Source organism: Ovis aries, chromosome 2, assembly GCF_016772045.2.
Source record: "Ovis aries strain OAR_USU_Benz2616 breed Rambouillet chromosome 2, ARS-UI_Ramb_v3.0, whole genome shotgun sequence".
NCBI lineage: Eukaryota > Metazoa > Chordata > Mammalia > Artiodactyla > Bovidae > Ovis > Ovis aries.
The window spans coordinates 220,920,993-220,947,752 of record NC_056055.1 but is presented as its reverse complement, the minus strand read 5'-3'; the positions used below and the strand labels follow the sequence as shown (position 1 = coordinate 220,947,752).

Sequence of the window (26,760 nt, the reverse complement as noted above, 5' to 3'; positions counted from 1 at the left end):
ATGAGGGACTGGATAGGGTGGCAAGTTTTCTTTAGGTAACGAGATCCCGATGAGATCTTGAGGTCTCCTGGATGTGTAGACCTGAGGACAGTTTCTTTCTTCTTTTTTTTTTGTCTACCTAACTCCCTCCCCCACCCCTTCCCCATGAGAGGCTGTGGATGTGGAGGAGGTAGGGTGATGGTGCTGAGATGGCAAACAAAGCCACCTGTGCATCCATCCTTCAGGAAGCCCTGAGCACAACTGATCTGGGAAAACAAACAGGACCAGCTGCTGGGGGGTGGGGGGACGGAAGGGGGCTAGGAGGGGAGTGGGTAGGGGAGGCTTGGAGGCTGGAGATGGATCAGCTGGTGGAGAAAGGAAGCAGGAAGGAGGTCCCCAGTACCAGAAAGGGACAGGGATCCCAGAGCCCCATTCTAGCACACGGGGCAGGGCTGCCCAACAACCCCTTTTCCTCAGGGGTTCATTCTTCCCTTTCTTGATGACTATGAGGGCCACCAGAACCAGAGAGGGGTCTGGAGGGACGTGAGGAGCCTGAGAGAGGTCTAGAAATCTGGGCAAATGGCTACGGGCGGTGTTGGTGGCTGTGCCCATTTCTGAGAAAATCGGTGAGGACAGGTAGAACGAAAAGCCATTGACTATCATGTATCGGTGGTGGGACCTACACACCATTTTCCTGATGAGAGAACTGAGGCAGAGGAGGGAAGAGGCCAGCTAGCGCCTCACAGCCACTCAGCGCAGAGCCAAGATTAGATTTTAGGACTAGGAGAGAAGCCATGACTATTCTCACACACAGGTCTCCACCGCAAATTCCAGCTGGAATTCTAACTTGGATCTCAACGGTGTTATCTCCCCCCAAGCCTTTGAAGACACACACACAACCCCCACACGCATCTCCTGAGGAATATGGTGATCCCACCAACACCTGGACTGGAAATTGCCCTCCCAGCCCCAGCTCCTGAACACACAGTGACTGGCCTCTGACAAACACCCCCGCACCCTCGGGACTAGCACTCACCGGCAGCGTCACTGACCAGCGCAGACGCACAGCCTGACGCACTCGCCTGCCGCGCCTGCTGCGCCTCCAGACCTCAGCCTCCCAGCAACTGCCACTTCCATTGCCCGCGCTGCTCCGGCCTTCGCGCGGGCCTTCCACCCAGCGCGGCCCGCGAGCCCCCCCTGGTGGCCGAGTCCAGACTCGCTGGATAGAGACCGGGGAGGAACAGAGAATGTAGAAGAGGGACTCTTTCGATCCCTCACGTGTCACCAGTGCGACAGCCCCACTTGTGAAACCGAGACCAAGTGCTTGGAGACGAAGAGTCTAGGAGTGTTTCTTGCCTCTTTCGATATTCTGCGTTTCCCCTTTTCTTGGCCTGGGAAAAGTATACCCTATTTGATCACACCCCCTCTGGTACAGGGAGTCAGGGGACTGGACATGGTTCTGACCTCATCTGCAATCAAATTGGGGCTGTCCCCGCTCTGATTCCAAAACTTCCAAACTGGACTTTACTCCCTGTGTTTTAGGGCCTTCACCTTCACACACATCAGAATCCTGGACAGCAATTTCTCAACAGTGAAAAGAGAGACTCAAGGGAGACCCCAATACCCCCGTGCCTGCTGTCAGCATGCCAGAAATTCAAGGCTGGGGAGGTCGGCAGGATGGGCGAAACATCACGCCCTTTTCACGGCAGCAGTTCCTCTACACAACTTTCCCCAGGCACCTTTGGCCCAACCTGACCACCCTGTCCACTCACTCGTTTGAGACGTTTTATTGAGCAACTTCTATGCGTCCTGCACTGGGCTAGGACGGAGAGAAACAACTGAAAACAAGACTTAAACAGCCCCTGCCCCTTTAAATGGAGCTTACACTCTAGTACAAAAGGAAACACTCCATACAGCCATACACAAAAGATGACAAAGACAACTTTACAGAATAATAAATGCTATAAAGAAAATAGGGTGATGTGGAGGACAGTAAATGTCAGGAACAGCATGACCCAGGTGATGAAAAAGGAGCCAGTCACACCTTGTGACTAAGACACTCCAGGTAACAGGGACCGCCAGTGCAGGGGCTCTGAGGCTGGAGTGAGGATGGCAGTTTTGAGAAAGCGTGGAAGACAGCGTGGTTAGACTTCTGGATCTGTAGCATCGGCATCTGGCCTGTGAGCCCCTTTAGTCACCAGAAGTTGGGTGGCAAAGCACTCCGGTCTAGTCATGCTCTGACACTGGCTAGCTATGTGGGTCTGGGAAAGGCCCTGTACCTCTGGAAGCCTCTTGCACATTTCCACATGGTAAGTTCACCCAAACTCACCACGTTGGACTGTTGAGCCTATAAGGGAAGCACTTGGTTCATGAGGAAAATGAAGTATAAGTTCCCTTCTTTCTCACCCCTACACTTCTTCTGGCATACCCCCTTCATTAAGGAAAACACAATTTTGCCAGAAACTTTTGTGGCTCATCGACAGCCATGATGGTTAGGAAATTCTGCTGCAAGTTGTAAGGAAATTTCTTTCCTGGAACTTGCCTTGGGGCTCCAAGCCTTTCCCCTTAAATTTCTCCCTCCCCAGACCCTACCTTTCCCCTGTCCCCCTCCCACAATGCAGTGGGTTTGGGGTTAAGAGCCTAGGAGGCCGAGTCGTCCCTACTCCCTGGAGTCGGACTCTTTGTGACCCCTCAGACTGTAGCCCGCCAGGTTCCTCTGTCCATGGGATTCTCCAGGCAAGAATACTGGAGTGAGTTGCTATTTCCTACTCCAGGCGATCTTCCCGTCTTAGGGATCCTACCCCCTCTCTTGTGTCTCCTGCATTGGCAGGTGGATTCTTTACCACTGCACCACGTGGGAAACCAAGAGCCTAGGACCTATAGTCAAAACGGAAACCCCAGGGTCACACTTCATCTGGGCCACTTCTCAGTTGTGATACCTCCCGGACTGCGTCCAGGTGTTACCCTCTGGGCCGCAGGATCTTCTGTGAAACGTCAGCCAACAGCAGCGTCTGCCTCAACAGATCGGTGCTACAATTAGTTGAGATCACGCACGTAAAAGCTCTGAGCGGAGGGTGTGACCCGACCCAGGCGCTCAATAATCAGCTGCTAGCTCTCAGGTTGAAGTTGGAGCCGGGGGTCCCAGACCCAGGAGCTCTGCCTGGTGGCCGGCCGCGTCGCAGTTCCAGCCGCGCATCAGTCGAAAGCGTTTTTACCTACCTACTGCAGCGGATCACTAAGCAGGCAGCATCACTAGGAACAATGCTGGTGGAGATCGTGATGGAATTCCAGCTGAGCTATTTCAAATCCTAAAAGATGATGCTGTTAAAGTGCTGCACTCAATATGCTAGCAAATTTGGAAAACTCAACAGTGGCCACAGGACTGGAAAAAGTCAGTTTGCATTCCAATCCCAAAGAAAGGTAATGCCAAACAACGTTCAAACGACCGCCACTCCCTAAACGCTTTGTAAATCCGTGCTTTCCCCCGGGCGCTTCGTTCCCTGCGCTCAGCGCCGTCTTGCGGCGAGTCTTGGTTATCGCCTCTTCTCAGCACCTTTCCACAAGAAAGCTCTGGGAGCTCTGGCGCGGAGTCTGGGAACTCGAGCTTGAGAGGAGCACGGCCGCGATGGCCCACCTTCCAGGGAAAAGAGGGCTGAGCGTCGTAGGAAGGTCGCTTGTGGGGAGCCTTGTCTACTTCCTCGCTAGCGTCGCCTCAAAGAGAAGTCTCGACCTAGAGCTGAATAAAAGGTGGAGTTTAGACGCTGGGAAGAGCTTCAGCATCCCTAGTCGGGATAGCGCGGTTTTAGCGGGATGGCCACAGGGTGGCCTGGCACCTCTATCCCTGTGGGTCTGGGCCAGCGAAGGGTGCGCCATGCCTGGCTCAGGCCCCCCAGAAAGAAAAAGCGGAGTCAGCCTCGGCTGTGGCCGGCCCCGGACGTGTGTCTCAGCACTTTCTATTGTCATCCCCGAGGGCTGGGGCCAGGTCAGCGGCTGCGAGAAAGGCCTCGGCCCCACCCCCACCCCCGGGGACACCAGAGCTGAGCGCAGCCTGCCCGCTGACTCAGCTCCCCCCACCCGGGCGGGAGAGGGTGCGGGGAGGGGGCGAGGCCTGGTATAAAGGCCCGCACGCCCAGCCCTCGCGCAGCCTCTCCATTTCCGTCGGCACGGCGCTCACCCACCCACCTGGTGAATATTCGGAGCTGGGGCGGGGTCTCTTCGGGCGGGGAGGGCGAGATGGAAAAGAGCTGCTAGCAGCTCGGGTCCAACCCGCGGGTCCTTCACCTCCCACCGGGATCGGGCGGGCCTGGGCCGGGAGGGTGCTCTGGGGACTCTCAGCGCCTGGTCCCGTCCTCGTCCACAGCGCCATGAGCAGCGCCCCCGCGCAGGGTCCCGCGCCCGCCAGCCTCACGCTCTGGGATGAGGAGGACTTCCAGGGCCGCCGCTGCAGGCTGCTGAGTGACTGCGCCAACATCGGCGAGCGCGGAGGCCTGCGCCGGGTGCGCTCGGTCAAGGTGGAAAATGGCGCGTGAGTGATGCCCCCGGCATGGTTGGGCTGGGTTGAGAGGCGCCAGGCTCCTCTGGCCCAAGCTCGGAAACTGGGACCTTGGCTCCCAGCCCTCCATTCCCCAGACTGTAGAAAAACCGTGCCTGAGAGAAACCCACCAAGATGGAAAAACCCTAGGTGTCCTCAAAACTCCCCACCAGCCCCAAGACAAATCATGAGAGATTGTATCCTCGTGCGAGCCAAAGGGATAAAGACAAGAAGCGACCCTTGGCAGAACTCCGTGAAGCCAGCTTGAGTCCTGAAGGGGTTAGTTCACAGCATAGCTTTGTCCTCTCCAAAGTTAGATGGCACTAAGCTTCTTCTAACAACAGCAACAACAGAAAGCCAAGTCCCCTCCACTCCCCCCACCCTGGCCTCCTAGAGACTGGGGGCCTCGGGAAAGCTGAGGTCCCAGAGCTATTGCAGTTTGTTGCTATCACAGGTTGCTACCACAGGTCAGGGGGCTCCCTACACCTACCTTTGCAGGGACCTATCCTTGAGGTAGACGTGCTTGTTCGGGTGATTCTCATAGACTGGAAAATTATTTCCACCCTGGGAGCCCTGAGCTGGAATCCTGGACCCCTCTAGCCCCAGATAGCAGCCGGCTTTGGGTTTCTAGCCTCTAGAGGGACTGGGTTGCTTTGGGATGAGAGTGTCAGGGGAAGGGTCTGGGGTGGAGGAAAAGATGGGTTTTCCTAGCAAGCAAGAAGGGGGTATGAGGCTGGGGGTGGGGTGGGAGTTGGGGGAAGAGGAATGAATGAGGCTGGGGCAGAGGCCTCCCAGCTTCCCTTATCTTCCCCCAGTTGGGTGGCCTTTGAGTACCCTGACTTCCAAGGACAGCAGTTCATTCTGGAGAAGGGTGACTATCCTCGCTGGAGTGCCTGGAGCGGCAGTGCCGGCCACCACAGTGACCAGCTGCTTTCCTTCCGGCCGGTGCTCTGCGCAGTAAGCACAGCTCTCCCCCTCCTCCCCTGCAGCCTAGCTCCAGGTCCTGGCTCCACCACAACACCTGGGAAAAACCATCCACTCACTTTACAGGGGTATGTAAACACAACTCCTAGATGGGTAGTAGCAGCATTACTTCTCAGAACCAGAGTTCAGTTCAGTTCAGTCGCTCAGTCGTGTCTGACTGTTTGAGACCCCATGAATCGCAGCACGCCAGGCCTCCCTGTCCATCACCATCTCCCGGAGTTCACTCAGACTCACGTCCATCGAGTCCGTGATGCCATCCAGCCATCTCATCCTGGGCCGTCCCCTTCTGCTTCTGCCCCCAATCTCTCCCAACATCAGAGTCTTTTCCAATGAGTCAACTCTTCTCATGAGGTGTTCAAAGTACTGGAGCTTCAGCTTTAGCATCATTCCTTCCAAAGAAATCCCAGGGTTGATCTCCTTCAGAATGGACTGGTTGGATCTCCTTGCAGTCCAAGGGACCTTCAAGAGTCTTCTCCAACACCACAGTTCAAACGCATCAATTCTTCGGTGCTCAGCCTTCTTCACAGACCAACTCTCACATCCATACATGACCACAGGAAAAACCATAGCCTTGACTAGACGGACCTTAGTCGGCAAAGTAATATCTCTGCTTTTGAATATACTATCTAGGTTGGTCATAACTTTTCTTCCAAGGAGTAAGCGTCTTTTAATTTCATGGCTGCAGTCACCATCTGCAAGAGAGTTCTCCAAAAGTTTAGACTGTGGGCTAAACCAGGCGTCAGAAATCAGAACCACGGACAGCGCCATATCCGTGACAGTCTTGCGCTCCATTTCTCACTTCCAGTTGTCCACACGCATAAGCAAGCACTTTTGTTTTCACACAGCCCTGTGAGGTCGGGGTGACTGTTGTTAACCTTATACGTTGGTGTGGAAATGGGGCACGAAGGGCAAAGTGGTTTGCCTCTGCTCATAAAACTTAACATGAAGACAAGACTAGATACTCAATCAGGGATCAAGGTTGAAAAAGGGATGGTCTGGGCGTGTATGTTTTGGGGAGAGGGGGAAAGGGTTGTTAATGAATCAAATATACTGGAGGGGAGAATCTGGGGCTGTGGGGTGGAGGACAGAGAGCAGGTACTGACTCGGGCCAGGTTCTCTATTCCAGGAAGCCAAGGAGTCCTGCAGGGAGAAGGTCCTGGGACAAGGGGAGCCCAGACTCAACAAACACTGATGATTCTGCCATCACTCTTCACTGGGTCCTACCCTATGAGTGGCTATGCCCAGGGTCCTGGGCAGGGGAGTGGATAGTCAATGAGACCTTTGGGAAACTGTCTTGCGTAGTGGACCAGATTTCTCTTAGGACCTCTAATTTCCCTCCTGCTGATGGAATGTATCCATTAGCACCTCTTTGGAGGGTCTGACCTGTCCACCTCCCCTTCTCATTCCTCAGAACCACAGTGACAGTCGTGTGACACTGTTTGAGGGGGAAAACTTCCAGGGCTGCAAGTTTGAACTCAATGATGACTACCCATCCCTGCCTTCCATGGGCTGGGCCAGCAAGGATGTGGGTTCCCTCAAAGTCAGCTCTGGAGCGTGAGTCCTGGGACTGCAACAGGGGAGTAGAGCAGGGAGGCATTGGGGACCAGGGAGGAGGGTGAGGAAAGGTGACAATGCTAAGAGACACAGTGAACATACCTACTGGGGGATGGGGGGTTGGAGGAGTGAGGTCGTGGGAGACTTAGAGACAAGGGGAAGTGAGATGATGGAGAAGATGGGGATGGCATGGGGGGCAGGTAATAGGAGACTAGGAGTCAGGGGAGCAATGTGGGGTAGAGGAAGGAACTGAAATTGAGGAAGCAATGGAGGGTGGGAATAGGAGATGAGAGGAGGAAGGTGTTAGGAAGACCTGGAGCAGTAGACAGGGCAGGGAGAGACCATGTATGGTTAACTGAAGCCATGATTTTGGAGGTGGGAATTGGGAGCTGAGAAAGGAGGACCAGCAATGGAGACATCACTGGGGGTGAGGGCAGAGCCTGCTTATCACCCCTGTGCCTTCACTCGTCTAGGTGGGTGGCCTACCAGTATCCGGGCTACCGGGGCTACCAGTATGTGTTGGAGCGGGACCGCCACAGTGGGGAGTTCCGCAACTACAGCGAATTCGGCACGCAGGCCCACACTGGGCAGCTGCAGTCTATCCGGAGAGTCCAGCACTGAGTTTCACAGCCCCAGCGCCTCTGCTGAGGACCCTCAATAAAGGCTCCTGAACCTGCCTGCCCCTCTTGCCTCCTTCTCGGTGTCTTGCTTTGTGACCTTCACCCTCATCTTTCTGAGAGTCCTTCTCTGCCAACCTGACCATTCCCTTGGGCTCCAGGATCCTTGACTATGGAGCCTACACAGGCTTAGGATGTAAGTGGCTGAGATGGGGCTGAGATAAAACTGCTGCTAACCATCATGAGGAACTTGTTAAGTGCAGCCAGCCCCACACCTCTCCATAATAGAGACCTATCAGCTTGGACCAGGGGATCCTGCTAGCCCAGATAGCGCCTGTGCCATCCTCTGGTTTGAGTGCACACGATGCCATGGCAGGGCTCGCAGCTGAATTTCAACCTTCACACAGCCCCCCCTGGGCCAGGCACCATCATACAGGGCAGGGCATCCTTAACTCTGTGCAGGAGCCCCTTTGGGCTCCTCTCTAACCCCCACTCCTCACAGGCATTTCCAGCCTTTCTCTTCATCCTGGCTGCCTATCCAGCCTGAGGGAAACTTGCACCCATTTCCCAGCTATGTAGAATCTCTGCCTGACAGAGGAGCAAGGGTGTGAGAGGGGTAATTGGTGGGAGGTCCCACTGCCTTCTAGGGGAGACATCCTATCTCTAAGCTGAGCCTCAGACCCTTTGAATAGCAATCCTTCATGTGGTAGTGAGCTCAAGCATTTTACAAAACAGCTTCATACCTTGCCTCTCGGCTGTCTCAAACGACTCCCTCCTCATTCTTCCTTCCCACTTTTCAGAAGACCAGTGAGCTGGAGAGAAAACCCCCAAGTCACTGACCACAGCGGGCCTGCATTCTGGGGTAGGTAGTAGAAGCTCATAGCCATGCTTTTGGGGCTGAGTGTGGTAGCAGCCATTAGAATCCATGGCACCAGTATAGCTTCCTCCTAGTTCCCTCTTTGACCCAGTTTATGATCATCTCAGCCCAGGCAGGACATTCAAGGGGATGCCCTTTATCCTTATCCTGTCCCTCAGGGATGCTTGAATTTTCAAGCCCCTAGTGGATCTAGCCACAGGGAGAGTTGGCCCAGATCATTGCCTTTGTCTGGAGGAGTCAAGGCAACGTTGAAGAAAACTCAGACTTGGACCTGGGCAATTCCAGGGGCCCAGCTAAGCAAAGTTAGGCATCTACTCCCTTGGGAAGACACCCCCCACCCCCTAGACCAGAAGTCAGAACACCTAGGACCCAGCCACATAACATCCCCGAGCCTCAGTTTCCTCACTTGGAAACTGGAGCTGGATATTCCTGCCTTGTCTCTCTCACAGGACAAGGATTGTGAGGATTCAAGGAGAACCCCCTGAAAATGCTTGTGATTCACAAAAGCGCAAGGACAGTTACCATAGGCCCTGCCTTCCCCCATGGATCTCAAGGTTGGGTCAGAGGACCAAGGACAGACTTCCAGATAGAGTATGAATTCTGCTTTATACTTGGATGGGTTTGAGAGTCCATGGCCCCTGTCACATTTAATCCTCCTAACAGCTTCCATTCTTCACCAATTTCACCAGGGAAGAAACTGGAGCTCCTTAGAGAGGGAGAAGCCTTAAATGGATGAGGTTATCCATTTAATTGGTGACAAAGCCAGGACCTGAACACAGGGCTTCTGACCCCACATCCAGGCTGTTAAGTGGAGACTGATCTGAGCTGTGGTCAAAACCCTCAGGCCTCCGCAGAGCCCCAAACCTCTGTAGCCTCCAGAGGAGTCTGGGGTTCCTGCATGGTCACAGGCTCCTAACTGTCCCCTTGGGGGTTGGTAATAGTAACAGCTACATATATGCAGCTTTATCTGAGCACTCAGCATGTTATATAACCCTAATAATTCTGTATAGTTGGTATTCTAATCCCTATCTAACAGATGAAGAGACTAAGGTACAGAGGTGATGTAACTTTCTCCAAAACCGCACAAACTAGAAAATGGAAGAGTTGAGCCCAGACCCAGGTAAACTGGCCTCAGAGCCCAGCAAGTCATCTCCCCCACCACCTGCTTTGGGGCAGGCAATGGGCAAAGAGAGATCTGGTGTCCTCCATCAGCTGAGCTGCCCTCCCTCCAGGAAGGTCCATGGCTACCAAAAACACCCAGCAAGATGCCTTCGGGAACTAGCAGTGTGATGCTGATCAGGGCGCACCCTGTCTCTAGGTCTCAGTGTCCCCACTTGTACAATGAAGGAGTCGGCGGAGCTAATATTTGTTGCAGCCTTTGCCAGCATGGCAACTCTGCTCTCCATACCAGCAACTAAAGAGAAGGAGGGCACAGATGCCAGGCTGGGCCTGGGTGTTTTCATCTCGCGTGCTTAGTCGCTCAGTCATGTCCAACTCCTTGAGACCCTTTGGACTGCAGCCTGCCCAGCTCCTCTGTCCATGAAATTTTCCAGGCAAGAAGAGTGGAGTGGATTGCCATTTCATTCTCTAGGGATCTTCCTGATCCAAGGATTGAACTTGCATCTCCCAGGGATCCATGTCTCCCGTATCTCTTGCTTTGCAGGCAGATTCGTTACCTACAGAGCCATCAGGGAAGCACCTTCCCATCCTCCTATTCTGAGCAGGCTGTGGGCATGTGCAGAACCCTGTGGGACCCACACCCAATCAGGTGGGAGGTGATGGTGGAAGCTGTCTAGACCTGCTCTTTGGTTGCACTCAGCCAAAGGCCAAAGGGGATGGAGGAAGTCATCTCATTTCTAGGGACGCAGCCAAGATCCACAGGAGGTCGGGGCTCACCCCTCACTCCCTCACAAACTCTCCGAGAGCTCACCCATGCCTTCAGCCCCTCAGTCCTCAGGGAGGTGAGGCAGAGCCTGACCTTTGGTCCTTCACCAGCTCGGAGCTGGGGTGTCTGGACAGACCCCCACTCTAAGTGCCTCTCCATTCTCCCTCAGCCTTCTGCTGAGACCATTAGGTGAATGAAACTTTCTGCCTCCCCACTCTTGCAATGCTGGTCTCCTGTTTCTCATTTTCTATCTGAGGCAGTGACAGAAGGCTTGAAGGAGAGGGAGTAGGACCTTGGCCCCACCATCAAGATGCTCTGCTCCTTCGAAGCCCTGAATTTGTCCCCAGCCAGCATCCCAATCGCTTACCTTTTCCCCACCAGATTCCACCTCCACATCCTGAAGCCTCCATTCGTATCCCTTGAGGATTCTCTAGAGTACTGGGATCCCCCCCCCCATTTCTTCCCACACTCCTCCTTGGCTCCTTCTGATTTTTGTACCCTCCACCAGGAAGGAGGAACAACCCAGCAGTCACAGCAAGTGAAGAATGCACAGGGTCTCCACCTCAAGCTGGACTTCCCAGCCATTCTCAGTCAGGCATCCCAGGACCAGGGATCTTACAGGTAACCTGCTCGCTCCAATCCAAGTGCCCTGAAGTCCAGGCCCCCTGTCTCCTCGAGTCAAGCAGTGGGAAAGAAAGGCTTTGCGTTTACCAGTTCTGCCTGGAGTCACCAAGTGCTGTACGGCTGCCGGTGGTACTCTGGGCCCAGAGCCTCATTTTCAGCCAGCATCCCTCCAGATGCACATCTCCAGAGCCAGGGAGCCTCACCTGCACCCAGAGACTCCAGGCCACCACCTGGGAACCACATACCCGCCTTTGTCCCTTTCCCAGAGTGGATTTACTTCCACTTCCCCAGGGTTGGGGGCCTTGTACAGTACACCTGTTTTCACTCCTCTTCTGCTAGAGCAAGGTGCCAATTGTAGCCTAGTTCAGGGATAATCAGGAGTAGTTGTTAGGGTAGATGGTTAAGCTGGGATGACAAGAGATGGGCAGAGGTAGGAGAGAAGTGGTTGTGGTGGGTGGGAATGGAAGGAAGATCCATATGCCACAAATTAGTCGGAACAGATCAATGAGAAAAGGAAGGGAACGAGAGAGACAGGATGGAGAGGTAGAGAGGAGACAGAAGGGGAGATGGGGGGAGGAGGAGGAGGAGGGACTAGATGAAAGGAGGAGAGACCTAGAAAAGGAGAGAAAGGGCAACCCACTAAAACTTGTAAGGGAGACACCCCAGTGACGGCCCAGAGGCCTGGGAGCCCTGGAAAGACAGGAAACCCGGGGAAACAAGAGGGAAACAGTGAAGGAGATCGGGTCTTTAGGGAAGAGCAGAGAATGGAGGAGGAGGAGGGAGAAGTAGTGAGGATGGAGGGGGGCAGATAAAGAGAGCAACGGCTGCCGACCCGGAGCTCAGAGACAGGCGAGAGGGAGGGAAGCGGAAATTTAAAAGTGAAGATGCAGATAACGCAGCCTGGAGACGGGAACCCGGGTAGGGGTGGGGGAGGAAGGGGAGGAGAGTGGAGCAGTGAGGTGGGGGGAATGGATGAGGAGGAGTGAGCCTCCTCCTCGCCGCATTGTGGCCCCGGGGGTCCGAGGTGGGGCCGGGGTAGTCCACCCCGTTGCTGTTTGCTCCGAATCAGGGAGGCGGAAAAGAAATGGGCTCCTGACCCCTATCAGAGCGCCAGGCCCAGGCCCATCCCCCGCGCGTCTCCCGGGTTGCGGGGTGCGGGGGGCTGCCTGGTGCGCTTGGCTGCCGCGCGGCACGTTGGAGACTTTATTGCGATGGGGCGATAAGAGGGACGGGGGCGGGGTCCGGGGGGCCGAGGCGGCAGCTCTTTAATTAAAACGGAAATTGCGGCCCCTGCCCGCGCTGGGGGCCGGAGGGTTTCGAACAGCCTGGTAGCTGGGAGCGTCGCTCCAGGACCCCCCCCACCCCACATCCCCCGCCACACTCGGGCAGCCCCCTCCCGCCCGGCCCTGCTGGACCCAGCGCCGCCTTCTTCTCCCTGTCACCTCGGTCGCCTCGGGCGGGGATCTGTGCCCCGGAGCTCAAAGCCTGACGCGATCCCCCCCTCTCCCATTCCCCCCCCCCACCTCCCACCACCCAGTTCCTGGCGGCGATGAGACAGAGCGGCGCCTCCCAGCCCCTGCTGATCAACATGTACCTGCCAGGTACCAGGGACCAGCTGGGGGCTGGAGGCACCGGGACCCGGGGCGGGAAATCTGGGTTAGGGCTTGGGACGGGGATGCTGGGGTCCAAGGGAAGGGGGCGCGGTCCAGAGACTCAGATTGCTGGCAGAACTGAGCCAGCTAGGGCATCAGGAAACCTTAAAAGCAGGTGGAGGGCTTTGAGGTTTAAGCGTGAGGTCTAGAGGACTTGAAGTGAGCACACTGAGAGCCTGGAGAGCCAGGAGCGCCGGCTCGGGGGCTGAAAGAGCCTGGTAGGGGAGCAGGGGTCGTCAGTGTAGCAAGGGACTGAGTGTGCGTGCAGTGTTGGGAGGCTGTGGTCAGCCGGGCGTGGCCCGAGCGCCCTCGTGGCTCCTCACCTCCGTGCTCCGAGCGTTCCCACCAGCCCAGCCTTCCAGGCGTCCTCTCCTCTCCGGTGGGCTCTGCGCGCTCCAGATCGGCTGGCGCAAACCCCACTCGGCTTTATAAGGCTCCCGCCGGCCCGTTCGGAAAGCGGATTTCCTTTTTCCTGGACGCGTTTCCTGACTTGGGCGTTATGGAGGGGCTCCGCGCGGCGCGCGCCCGGGCCAGGCTCCGGGAGGAGGAGCCGGACGGGTAGGGCCCCCAGTCTCTCTCCCGGGAACCATGGCACGCCCCTCTTCCTCCTTGAGCCTTGGCCTCGGGGTCTTTTGGTCAAGTCGGCAACCTCCGCCTGGATCCGCTTGACTCCTCTCTTGCTGCCACAGATCCCGTCGGAGACGGTCTCTTCAAGGAAGGAAAGAGCCCGGGCTGGGGACCGCTGAGCCCCGCGGTACAGAAAGGTGAGCTGGCCGCCGGAGTGTACGGGCAGAGTGGAGGATGGGGTCCCGGGGCACCCACCGCATAGCGACAGGCGCCACTGTCACCCCAACGGCGGGTGGGAGGATGTGGAACGCTGGGCTTTGGGAAACGGCGGGTCCGGGCCTGATTGTGGGAAGGCTGGGGGGGATGGTGGTGAACATTCATTTGGCCTTTGGCTCTGGTACCTTCTGAGACCCAGTGTTGACCCTGCAGGCCAGGGCACGCTGAGAAGATCCTGCCGCCCCCACCCCACCCCGCCCCACCCCTTTTCAGCTGGGAATATTCCTCTCCTGCTCTGGTGCTTGGTGTCCTTTCCCTGCTGGCACCAGGAGCACAAGGCTTGGACACCACCCAGCAAGGTGACCCCGGAGAAGTACTCTCAGGCTGCTCCAGGCTGAGTCACCATTAGCACCAGGGCCAGCGCCCACCTGCCTCACTGGCCTGGCCAGCGCAGCTCCGTGAGCCAAGTCCTCTAGGCCATTTCAGTTGATTTCCAGCTTCTGCCACCCGCCCTTGGCTGGTCGCTAAATTACCCTTGGCTTTGCCTTGTTGGCAGTAGGACCTGGCTGACCTACCAGGTAAAGCCTCCCCACTGGTCCCTGCCCAGTTGGTACCCTGTGCATAGTCACTCAGTCATGTCCGACTCTTTGTGACCCTTTGGACTGTAGCCCGCCAGGCTCGTCTGTCCATGGGATTTTCCAGGCAAGAATTAGTGGAGTGGGTTGCCATTTTCTTCTCCAGGGGATCCTCCCGAAACAGAGATTGAACGTGAATCTCCTGCGTCTCCTGCACTACAGGCAGATTCTCCACCAGGAGAAGCCCCACAGTTGGTAGCCTAGATCTCATCAAGTGAGCAGAAAAACAAGGCCAGAGACTGCTTTATCTACAAGGGAACACAACACCCAACAGGAATGGGTTTCCAAGCCTCTACATCTCTCAGCACCAGATGCACATTTCCCCCACCCCTTGCTGTGCTTCTGACCCTAAAATTCAGTGCTCCTGACCTGGAGCCAGGGAGCCCCTCCCAGAACTAGTGTGGAAGGATTGCGGTCGAAATTATGTGGAGGGCAGCATCTGGGTTCTGAGGAAGTCACTGAAAAAAGAAGAGAGCTTCACCAGGACTGAAGTGACTTAGCAGTAGCAGTAGCAGTCACCAGGCTCAGTTTAAAACAATAACCAGATAACTTCAAGGAAAATCCATTTTATTCTAAAAGGCTGTGTGTGTATTTGTGCCGGTAGATGCAAGGACTGGGGTGGGGGTGGGGTGGGTGGGGGCGGGCTAGTGGTGGGGGGTTAATTCTATCAAGATTTTTCTCTGCTTGTCTGACTGAGGCTCCAAGACAGAGAAACAGGAGTTCTCACTACCCACTTATCTGGGAAAAACCTCCTGGCCCTTTCTAGTAACCCTGAAAATCTGGACAGGGCAGAAGGGCCTGGAGATTGGCCAAAGATGGGCGGAGGCAGGGAGCCAAGCACAGAAGCGTCTGGGTCTCCTCTCTTGAGAGCTGTGTATCATATCCCCAGGGAACTATGACACCTTGGTACCCTGGGAATCCCGCCTGTTCGGCAAAAAAAAAAAAAAAAAAAAAAAAAGGCTGAACTGGTGTAGCCCCAGCACCAGACGCTGGCAAGGGTGGGAGACTTTAGAGGCTGCCGTTCCTCTCACACTTAGGGAGCCACTGTCCGTGTCCCAGTCTGACATGGTATCTCAAGGAAGCCAGACATCACCTCTTCTCCACCTCAGGCAGAGGGTCCAAGTGTATGCCTTGTCCCTTGGGCCGAGTGATCCTGCTGCAGGCCGACTTCTTCCCTCTGGATCTCTGGACGTGGTCCAGCTGGGATGTGGCAAGCTAACCGCCTATGTAGGCTACCCGGAGCGGTTGTGCAGGCTCTGCACGGAGCAAGGGCTCTCAGGCCGAGGGTCTGACATTCTGCCTTCACTTACCTCCAAGAGCCCTGTGCCTTGGAGTACCGCTGCTCCCACACGGAACAAGTGATGCTCTCCCTTCCCTCCCTAATTCTTACAAAGCTGTGCGCCCGTGGGGTTGCGTTTCCATTGTGCGAAAGCGCGGTACTGCCTAGGGACGGCTTTACTGATCATCTCCTCCATGGTCAGCCACTCAGCTGGACGTGCCCTTTTCCTTCCTGACACCGGCCCCCACATCCGACTTGGGGGGTGAATGGTGGGCTCTCGCACCCCACCTCTTCCCCGCCGCCCCGCCTACCTCGTTCCGCCCGTGGCTGACCGCCCCCTTCCCCACAGGCAGCGGCCAGATCCAGTTATGGCAGTTTCTGCTGGAGCTGCTGGCTGACCGCGCCAACGCCGGCTGCATCGCCTGGGAGGGCGGCCACGGCGAGTTCAAGCTCACCGACCCGGACGAGGTGGCGCGGCGCTGGGGCGAGCGCAAGAGCAAGCCCAACATGAACTACGACAAGCTGAGCCGCGCGCTGCGCTATTACTACGACAAGAACATCATGAGCAAGGTGCACGGCAAGCGCTACGCCTACCGCTTCGACTTCCAGGGCCTGGCGCAGGCCTGCCAGCCGCCCCCCTCGCACGCGCACGCCGCCGCCGCCGCCGCGGCCGCGGCCGCCGCCGCCCAGGACGGCGCGCTCTACAAGCTGCCGGCCAGCCTGGCCCCGCTGCCCTTCCCTGGCCTCTCCAAACTCAACCTCATGGCCGCCTCGGCCGGCGTCGCGCCCGCCGGCTTCTCCTACTGGCCAGGTCCGGGCCCCGCCGCCACGGCCGCCGCCACCGCTGCGCTCTACCCCAGCCCGGGCTTGCAGCCCCCGCCCGGGCCTTTCGGCGCGGTGGCCGCGGCCTCGCATCTGGGGGGCCATTACCACTAGACCGGGCGCCCCGGGAGCCTCTCCCAGCCGCCCGGAGCCTCGCTCAATCCCATCCACATACGGGAGAGGGGGCCGGGGCCTCCCCCTCCGTTCTTTCCAGCTCAGATTTGATTCCACACGCTGCACTCAGCCCCGGGGGGAAGGGGCTGACGTCGCCTCAATCTTCCTTTACCGCTGGATTTGCCCTCGTCCCTCAGCCCCTGAGGGAGGGTGACTGTGCCCCCACTTCTAACCTTCTAGACCCCAGGTCCCTGCGTCTCTCCCGATTTTCCCTCCCCTCCATCTGTGCTTCCCTCTGGCTCCTGGAAGCCCCTCGATATGACCCCTCTCTCGAATTCCAAATCTTTTCTCATTCCCCCCACCCCCACCCGGGCCCCTCGATGCCCGGCTCAGTACACCTTCTCCTCTCCGGGCACCTCACACACTTCTAGGTAGCTTCCAGGTCCCCTTCCTCCCCACCCCCAACCCTCCCGCAGGACTGCAGTGTGCTTCTATTCCCTTCCCTTCCAGACCTATTAAAGCTCCGAAGCTCCCCACTGCCTCCTCTCTCTGTTCTTAGCTGCCCCAGAAACTTGAGGGGGTGATGGGGCGCGGGTAGGGGCATGAAGGTAACCAGATGCCCAGCTCAGGCGTGCGCAGAAAGGCCTGTCAAGGAAAAGCTCCAGAGAATGAGGGCCGGCAGGCTTGGGTGCTACTGGAGGGAAGTGCAGAGCTCCTAGTTAGTGGGTTCCAGCTGCAGCCCCCCTCCTACCTCGCAACAGACCCCTCCTCCGCCTGCCTTGCCTGGCGTTCTGCTTGCCCTTTCTCACCTTACCCCATCCTGACTTCTCCCAACGCGCCCTGGCATCCCATCTACCCTCATCGCACCCATCCTTCCACAAGTTCCTCCCCTCATCCCAACCTCCACCCCAACTTATCTTCTCGTCTTCACGTCATCTCAACCATCCCTCAGTCACCATTTCATCCCCTTCCCCACCTCCCCTCTCCTCCCTATCCTACCCTCACTCAGACTTGTTTTCTCACTCCCACTCACCACCACCCCCCACCCCCGCCCGCCCGCCCGCAGCAACTCTAATGTTCTCTTTTCTCTGGAGCTGCGTTCTTTTTCAGAGGGGAGCCTCCCCTTCTGCGCCTGCCTCTCGCCTCCGGGCTTGCGGCTGCAAACCTCCTTCTCGCAGGTGGCGCGCGCCCTCTGCTGGTCTGAGGAAGATAAGCCAGAGTCGGGTTTTGCAGCTGAGCTGAGGATCCGACGTGCGTGCGCGCTCAGCCGCTTCAGCCGTGGCGACTCTGCGACCCTATGGGCTGTAGCCCGCCAGGCTCCTCTGTCCAGGGGATTCTCCGGGCAACAATACTGGAGTGGGTTCCCATGTCCTCCTCCAGGGGATCTTCCCGACCCAGGGATCGAACCCTCGTACTTTATGACTCCTGCATTGGCAGGCGGGTTCTTTACCACTAGTGCCACCTGGGAAGACTTCAGGCCAAATTTGGCTTTCAGAGAGGAGGGAAAAGGAGCCCTGCATCCCAGGTCCCACCTCGAGAAACCTGAGAAGTGGATCAAGTGGATGGTCCTCCTGGCTGGGCCATTTTCTTCACCACCTGAGGCTTTTCTGAGTACTGTGCCCACCGGGGCCCACAGCTCTTATGCTTTCTTCAGGCCTTTTACAAAACGTGTAGGCGGGAAAACCGCCTTAAATGCGTTTCCTTAGACGGAAGCAACACAGAGGGCAAGCCCTTCTCCATGGTCCTGGTGTTTCTTTCCCAGGGGCCATATCCCTCCTGGACCAAAGGTTCCTCACTTGTTGCCTGGAGACTGCCTGGGCTCCCACAAGGCAGTTGAGGAGATTTCCCTGTGCCCTGTGGGCAGGAAATGCAGGTCAATTATTAATAAGTGCAGGGAGAGCCTGAATGCCTCTTCCCAAAGGGAATGAGATCGAGGTCCATCTAGAGAAAGAGTATTTCTTTTCATCTTCACTTTATTTTTTTTCTGGTTTTCTAAATAACACACTCAGCATAGAAAATTTGAAAAATAGACAACAAGGCCGCCATTAAATACTAGTTGAATGAAATATGTAATGAAGCATGGGGAAAAGTCACCTACAGTCTCATTACACAGAGGTCACCTTATAACCCTTTGTCATAATCACCTTCCTTTTTCTCTACACCCTTTGGAATTAAATGGTGCCTGCTTTAGTCCCTTTCTGGAGAAGGAAATGGCAACTCACTCCAGTATTCTTGCCTGGAGAGTTCCATGGACAGAGGAGCCTGGCAGGCTACAATCCATGGGGTTGCAAAGAGTCGGACACAACTGAGCAACTAACACACACTTAGTCCCTTAACATTCTGGCATCAGCACGTTCCATGTTACTATGCTCTGCAGACCTCATGAGGTGGATGGGTGGGATCGTGTATTTCAGGCAGCAGATGGCCAGGGGAGGAGTCCAGCCTGGTGAAGTACTCAGTGACTCTGGGGGAGGGGCGGAGGGCCTCTCTGCAGAAAGTAGAAGCTGGGAGTACACAGGGAAGACAGAACCAGGTTCCAGAAAGATCTGGGCTGCTAAGAATTGTGGCTTGAAGGTAAAAAGGTGAAATTTCCCGGCAAGGAGTGTGAGGTCCTCTACTTACTTAGATCTCTAAAGGCCAGAGTGTGAGATATGCAAGGGTGGGCCTGGGTAGAGCCTATGTGTAAATGAGTGGTGTCTTAGTTACAGTGTTACATGGGAGACTGTAAGCTAGATGCAGAAGAACCACTGTGATCTGAGGATGCACTGATGCAGCTATGGACACCCTAGACTGAAGGAAAGGACCCACTTGCTGTAATGATTGTGCCCCCGGGACTTCCCTGATGTTCCAGAGGTTAAGAATCCACCTGCCAATGCAAGGGACATGGGTTCCATCCCTGGTCCAGGAAGATTCCACTTGCCGAGGAGCGACTAAGACCCTGCATCACAACTACTGAACTTGTGCTCTAGAGCCCACAGGCCACAACTACTGAAGCCCACGTGCCACAGAGCCTGTGCTCCGCAAGAGAAACCACTGCAACGAGCAGGCTCATACACCACAACTAGAGAGTAGCCTCTGCACGCTGCAACTAGAGAAAGCCCACAGGCAGCAACTAAGATTCAGCGCAGTCAAAAAATAAATATAAAAAAAAGGATTGTGGCCCCAGCATGTTGTACATGGTGTTAATAGATAACACTTTCAGGAGAAGATCAAATGGAGAACAGATAGAATAGTGGACCCACCAAGTGAAGAAGGAAGAGTGCTGGAAAACCAACCATGGGAAACGTGGTCTGGGAAATCACTAGGGAATGAGGCACAGAAGCTGTCCTCAATTATTCAGAGATCTTTCTTGTGGCCGAGCACCCGGATGCAGGTACTGGGACACGTGGTAGGAAGTTACAGTGAGGTAGATATGATCACTTGATCTCATGAAGAACCTTCTGCCATGGACCTTCACGAGGAGTGCTTTGTCACTGGACTACTAGGGGAGGTGGGTTAGCTGACTTTGAGATTCAAAGTCCTGTGAGTGAGTTGGCAAAAGAGGGATTTGGGCATCGTTGGGAAGCCAGGGGAAGTGTTAGACGGTTTTCTTACCTTTGGGCTTCCCTGGTGGCTCTGACGGTAAAGAATCTGCCTGCAGTACGAGAGACCTGGATTTGATCCCTGGGTGGGAAGATCCCCTGGAGAAGGAATGGTTACCCACCCAGTATTCTGGCCTGGAGAACCCCATGGACAGAGAAGCCTGGGTGGGCTACAGTCCATGGGGTTGCAAAGTGTTGGACACAACTGAGTCACTTTCACTTTCTCTTTCACTTTCGCTTTTTCTTACCTATGACATCACATCCTTAGAGCTCACCCTGCCCCTCTATTCTTTCCTTCAAACAAGCCAGTTTGGGAAGCTTATAGGATTGGGCATGAGAAAACCTGAGTTCTGGTCCTAGATTGGCAACTGACTTACTATTTAACCCTCAGATAATTCTTCTGGGATTCCATTTACTGTGGTCTTGGATTGATTCCATTCCACCCAAGCCCCGATGGAGCCACACTCTTACCACACTCAGCTTCCTGATGACTCAGGCCTGTCCTTACTGACCCTTAATCCCTTGGTCTTTGGTTCTCCAAGGTATTGATCCCACCATTGCTTCTGTCCCCCCGTCCAGGGTGCAGCCCCTCTTTCATTCCCTGAAGGTCTGAGCCTTTTCTCTCTCTCTTCACTCATGTCACTGGTGAAAATATGGCTCACTCACCACCCCACCCCCTGCCATGCACTTGCATGACAGAGTTTACAAAGCACCTTCACATCCATTGATTTATTGATCCTGTCCAGGGCCAGGGAAGAAGATGGGGGGGCAGGGATGGCTTTATCCACTCGGAGGATAAGTAAACCAAAGCCTAGGATGTTAAGAAACTTGGCCAAAGTCTCAGGGCTCGTCCTAGGACCAGGTTCCTCACCGACCTTCTCCCAGTGCTCCGAGTGGTTTCTCCATAGCCCCAGGTGGCCTTGACCACCATGTTGTAGGATCACTCCCCCATCCTCCCAGGATCACACAGACCTGTGTCTTCTCCTCTAACGTGTGCTCCTTGTGACCAAGCTCCACTTGCCTCCACTTGCAGATGGAATCAGAAGTCCAATTAGCATGCCGTGTGAGGACATCCATAGCCACGCACTCTGGACCTGCACAGCCACAGAGCAGTGATGCCACCCAGGGCACCAAGGCTTACAGAGCACCTTCTCATGCATCAGCCCATGTGACCACAGGCAGACACCAAAATGGGTTGCTGTGATGTACTTTTCTGGCTTTCATTCCTTCACATTCCCTTTAAAGTATCTTTCAAATGCACTTCACTTCAGCCTGTTCCTTAACCTTTTCTATAATTCACAGCAAGTAGAACTGCTGGAAATAAAATATGTGCCTGCACTCACTGAACCTGACTCTGTGCCGTGCTCTGCCCCAAGCTAATGCTTTACCTGTGGTCTTTCCTTCGCCCTGGCCACACCTTGCCAGGTGGGGATGGTTGTCTCCACTTTCAGGTGAGGAAACTGAGGCTTTGAGAAGTTGAGTGACTGGCTCTACCTGTGACCCCATAGCTCAAGTCCTCACCCATCACACCAACTCCTCTCTCACTGGGCCTTCCTGGAAAGCCTCTTCCTTGTGTGGAGGTGACCTGCAGCCTGCCCAGATCAGGTGTACTCCATCCACTTATCTAGTCATAGCAGGTGACTTCCCAGGAGGCTTCCCAGGGGGCACTAATGGTACAGAACCTGCCTGCCAATGCAGGAGACACAAGAGATGTGGGTTCGATCCCTGGGTCAGGAAGATCCGCTGGAGACAGGCATGGCAACTCACTCCAGTATTCTTGCCTGGAAAACCTCGTGGACAGTGGAACCTGGCAGGCTATAGTCCATAGGATCACAGAGAGTCGGACATGACTAAAGCAATCAGAAGATGATTTGTTATAATGGACAAGCTGATGACTTGTCTTATGAATGTCTTTGGTTAGTGAGGGCCTTGGTCTGATTAAAAAAACACATCAGACTGCTTGGTTGCCCCCATTGTCTTTTGTAAGCCTTCACTTTCTTGTGTTTCTACAACCTTTGAGGGGATCACCGTACTGTGGGGTGGGGCTAGGGTCTGACTACAACTTGACTTTGGTGGCAATTCCTACATCCGTTTGTCAGTTAAATTTCCCCTGACACTCCTCCATCCTGGGATGGCCGATTGAGGGGCCAATAGCCCAATGGCCCACTGACTGAGATTTTTTTCTGTTTGCAAGACTTCTCTCCCACTGCATTTTCTTTGCTGGCTCCTCTTTCTTTTCTTTGGCAACAAAAGGTGACATAGCACAACAGCTCAGTGGCAAGGGCTCCGAGGCTGGGCTTCCTAGCTTCAAGCTCTGGCTCTGTCACTTACCAGCTTTGTTACTGACTTCTTTGTGCCTCAATTACTCTATCCACAAAATGGATATGAAAATAACAGACCCTCCCTCATAGGGTTGAAAGAATAAATGATCATGTAAGAAACTTTGTACACATAAATCAGTGTTTAAAAAAAAAAAAAAAACAAAACAACTCCAAACAAAGAAAGCACTGGTTCTTCCCCTCCAGTCCCAATCAGATGCTCTCCACATACCCTGGGAAGGACTTTGAGTGGCTACACCTGCTTTTCTAGGCCAGTCGACCAACTGATGAGCTTCACCAAGAACCTGTCTCTTGAATGATTATATGGCCATAACCATCACACGGATCAGCCTGTTTTACTCAGTGCCTCCTCCATTTCTTTATGGGGCAACTGGACAACGTACTGAACTTAAGATGACAGGGTTTCAGCTAGTTCCCAGCTGTGCGACTTCCCACGGGGAAGCCTCCTGGGAAGTCACCTGCTATGACTAGATAAGTGGATGGAGTACACCTGATCTGGGCAGGCTGCAGGTCACCTCCACACAAGGAAGAGGCTTTCCAGGAAGGCCCAGTGAGAGAGGAGTTGGTGTGATGGGTGAGGACTTGAGCTATGGGGTCACGGGTAGAGCCAGTCACTCAACTTCTCAAAGCCTCAGTTTCCTCACCTGAAAGTGGAGACAACCATCCCCACCTGGCAAGGTGTGGCCAGGGCAAAGGAAAGACCACAGGTAAGACCACAGATCCACACCATTCAGACACTTAGCTTTCTCCTTTAAAGTATGAGTAATAGTAATGCTTATTTCCCATGGTTAGTATGTGGATTAAATAAAAATAATATTAATAATAGCACTTAACATATTTCTTGCAGTTAATAACACATTTGATAATACCCTAATAGTTCTTTCAATGTGGTAGACACAGGCAGCTCTACCCCTCCCTGCAACCTAAGTTGCATGCTCCTCACTTCAGGTAGTGGAGCTGTCACTGAAAAGTGATTGCCCAACCAGGGACTAACTTTCCAGCCCTCCTTGCATCTTGGTGGGAGCTGCATGCCTTGTTTTAGCCAACAGAATATGAACCAAAATGACAGTGTATCTTGTGCCCAGGCCAAGGGATTTAGAAGTGAGTGTGCCTTCTCCGTGTTCTCTTACTCCCTCTGTACCACCAGTGGTCCACTAGAGGACCGCTAGTTCCTAAGAGATGGCAGAACTCCATTATGAAGGGATCCGGGTCCCTTAAACATCACATGGAGAGAAATCACTCATATATTGGACTGTTACTTTCAATCTGGAGGTTTTCTTGTTACAGCAACTAACATTACCATAACTAATATTTAAATCACATTTAATCCTTACAACAATCCTCTGAAAGAGAGAGTATGATTTGCCCCATTTTATGATATGAAAACTGAGGCACAGAGTATGTGTGTGTTAGTCACTCAGTCGTGTCCAACTCTTTGCCACTGCGTGGACTGTGGCCCGTCAGGATCCTCTGTCCATGGAGTTCTCCAGGCAAGAATACTGGAGTGGGTAGCCAATCCCTTCCCCAGGGGATCTTCCTGACCCAGGGATTGAACTCGAGTCTCTTGCATTGCAGGCAGACTCTTTGCTGTCTGAGCCACCAGGGAAGCCCACTGAGGGGTTAAGTCTGAAGTCACACGGTGAGAAAGGGCAGAGCAGAATCTGAACCCAGTCTGATTTCAGAGGCTGTGAGTCTCTTAACCACTAGGGATGTGAAAGAGATTTATATGTTAAGGTGTCCTAGAAGCAATAATAATAAAGGCTAATACTTACTGAACATCTATGTGTCAGGCATTATTTAAAGAGCTTTACATTCATTCGGTCCTCACAACCCTTTGGAGTTGGGTTTAGTATTATTCCCATTCTATGGATGAGGAAAACTCGAGACACAAAATATCAGATAAATTGCTTGTAGTCACTGTGCTGCTAAATGGTAGCAAGGTGATTCAACCCCAAGCAGCCCAGCTTTCACTTCCTTCCCCATCCCTTATTCCCCTGATCCTTTCTCACGGAAAAATGAGCAGATTCTGAGATTCTGAGAGGCCCAGTAAGTGGCAGGACAATTTCCTCAAATCTCAGCCCAATCCTAGGCTAGGTTCCCAATTTCACTACTCACCTTGGTTCCAGACAGATTACAGAGTGAGAAATACATTTTATTTTTATTTTTTAACACCAAAAACATTTTATATTGGGGTATAGTCGATTAACAATGTTGTAATAGTTTCAGGTAAGCAGTGAAGGGACTCAGCCATACATATACATGTATCCATTTTCCCCTAAAACTCCCTCCCATTCAGGCTGGCACATAACATTGAGCAGAGTTCCATGTGCTATACAGTAAGTTTTTGCTGGTTATCCATTTAAAAAATAGTCATGTATGTACATGACCTTGTCAAAGTCCTTAAATATCCCTTCCTTCCAGAAATCATGAGTTCATTTTCTAAGTCTGTGGGTCTCTGAGAAATACATTTTGGAAATCTGTGGCCAATGTGACCCTTGCATTTATCTCACATGGCATGATGGAGTAGAGGGAGTCCAGAAGGACATGGATTCAGATGCAACTTCTGCCTATCCCCTGTGGGAAAGAGAGGGCTTCTTGCTCTCTCTGAGCCTCAGTGCCCTCATCTGTAAAATGGAAACATTGGTTATATCTACCTTGTTGGTTTGCTGCCATGGGCAGAGCATATGCCCAAAGATCCCAGCACTGAGGACCATTCCATAACTACCATCCCCCAGCACTGACCACCCCAGAACAGCCCCCTGCTCTGGGGTCTCAAACCACCTCCCCCAATCTAATCCCCCCAACACTGCACCCAACTTCTTCCATGAGTCAGAGAAGCTTCTTCTGTGAGGTTGGGGGAGGAGGAAATAGCTGAGGGAGGCTGGAAGGCCAAATCCTGGGTTCCTTTTTCTGGGAGAGGAGGCCAGGTTGCTTAGCACCACAGCAGGAAGTTGTCAGGGAGGCTCCAGGCAGGGCTATCTTCTTCTATTCTGCAACATAGAGAATCTGGGGTGACATTCAATGGGGAGATGAATGGGGAAAGCGGGGAAGGGTCCCAGACTCTGATAACCTCTGGGCTTCATTCCCCTTTTCTATGATCACCTTTCCAGTCCTTCAGTTCATTCCCCTTGTTTTCTACCGTTGACAAGCAGAGACAGAGAGACAAGTTCTAGGATCCATCCTGTACACATGTCTGTCCACTGGCCATGTCTGTAACCATGTGCCAAAAGGGCTAGATTCAGGACCATTTAAATGTATACTGTGCTTTACAGTTAACAAAGGACATCCATATATATGATTTCACCAGATACAGTAGCCTCTTCAATTCCCATATGACAGATGAGGGGAAAAGTCTGAAGGTTCCCCCAGGAGGAAACAGCAGGGCCCAGATTTGCTGCAAATCTCAGCACACTTCCACCACATATCGCAGCACGGATGTTAGTACAGGCATTGGCACCACTGCTGTGCCTGCTACTCCGTGTCCTCACAGTTTGAGGATTCTTCATGCCGGCTGTCCTGAGGTGCCCCCAATGAGCATCTTTCCCCACCCTTCATCAGAAAGCAGGTGAGTGGAGGAGGCAGACCCAGCTGTTCTTCCCTGCTGGGGCAGGAGGCATCCTTGGAGTGGAGAGTCCCACGAGAGGCCTGGTCTCCTGGCCCAAATGCCTAGACCCAGGAATGCTGCTGGGCTGGGCCAGGCTGGCACAGGCATCTACACACCAGTGGCTGTAGCAAGTCCCCTGCCTGGCATTCCGGAGAGAAGCATGTGGGTCCCACTGGGGCCGGGGCCTGGAGGCAAGGAGTAAACACATATCACCCAGGTCACAGATTCCTCATGGGAGGCCCAGGCCTCTAGGGCTCCCTACTGCCTCGGGGGCCAGCAGAGCTGATCAGAGCAGCTCAGGGTCCCCTTCTGGACTCTGTCTTGGTCCCTCTGTCAAAATGTATTAATAGTGCTGACTACCATAGCAATGGTTGTTACTCCAAAACCAGTAATACTGTCATTCTTACTCTAGCCATTTGATAAGACATCACAAATCTGAGTTTCTTGTTTCCATCTGATAGATGAGAAACCTGACATTCAGAGAGGCTGAATAACTGTCTTACGTCAACTTTTAGTAAATGTAGAGTAGGCACTCAAACCTCTGGCTCCTACTCTTTTGATCTGTACATCATATAACACTGCTTTCTAATGTCAGGATGGAAAAAGGAGTCCCAGAGGAACATTTAGCCACTTTATCCTCTGTCCCCAACTTGTACCTGCTCAGGATCATGGCTCAGTTGGTGTTCCACAAGGAACAGGCAATTTGAAAAATTATTTTGATTAAAGCTTTATCAACTTCCAAAAAAATGATTTGAGAAGACTTACTATATAGCAGTATACACAAAACAGAATATTCAGTTCTAAAAGATAAAAAAGCAATTGGTGAAATATGAGAAGCATTCCCATAAGTCTGGGAAAAGGCAGTGGTGTCTTTTTTACCCCTTCTAACCTTGTCATCAT

At 53.8% G+C, this 26,760-nt stretch overlaps 2 protein-coding genes and 1 long non-coding RNA gene across 3 annotated transcripts; 2 read left to right on the top strand and 1 right to left on the bottom strand.

Moving 5' to 3' along the window:
* Positions 1 to 1,751: 1,751 nt before the first annotated feature.
* Positions 1,752 to 13,105, bottom strand: LOC121818754 (uncharacterized). The gene is made up of 2 exons (XR_006058849.2): positions 13,027 to 13,105; positions 1,752 to 3,715 (listed from the first exon to the last, which is right to left on the bottom strand). It is a non-coding gene; the product is annotated as an uncharacterized LOC121818754 (long non-coding RNA).
* Positions 4,316 to 7,724, top strand: CRYBA2 (crystallin beta A2). Its single transcript, XM_027965198.3, has 4 exons — positions 4,316 to 4,504; positions 5,326 to 5,467; positions 6,906 to 7,048; positions 7,522 to 7,724. Exons 1-4 carry the CDS (start codon positions 4,344 to 4,346, stop codon positions 7,667 to 7,669), a joined length of 594 nt encoding a protein of 197 aa, XP_027820999.1. The 5' UTR covers positions 4,316 to 4,343; the 3' UTR covers positions 7,670 to 7,724.
* Positions 12,537 to 16,869, top strand: FEV (FEV transcription factor, ETS family member). Its single transcript, XM_004004936.5, has 3 exons — positions 12,537 to 12,652; positions 13,393 to 13,467; positions 15,750 to 16,869. The coding sequence occupies exons 1-3, from the start codon at positions 12,601 to 12,603 to the stop codon at positions 16,334 to 16,336; spliced, it is 714 nt and encodes a 237-aa protein (XP_004004985.1). The 5' UTR covers positions 12,537 to 12,600; the 3' UTR covers positions 16,337 to 16,869.
* The last annotated feature ends 9,891 nt before the right edge of the window (positions 16,870 to 26,760 follow it).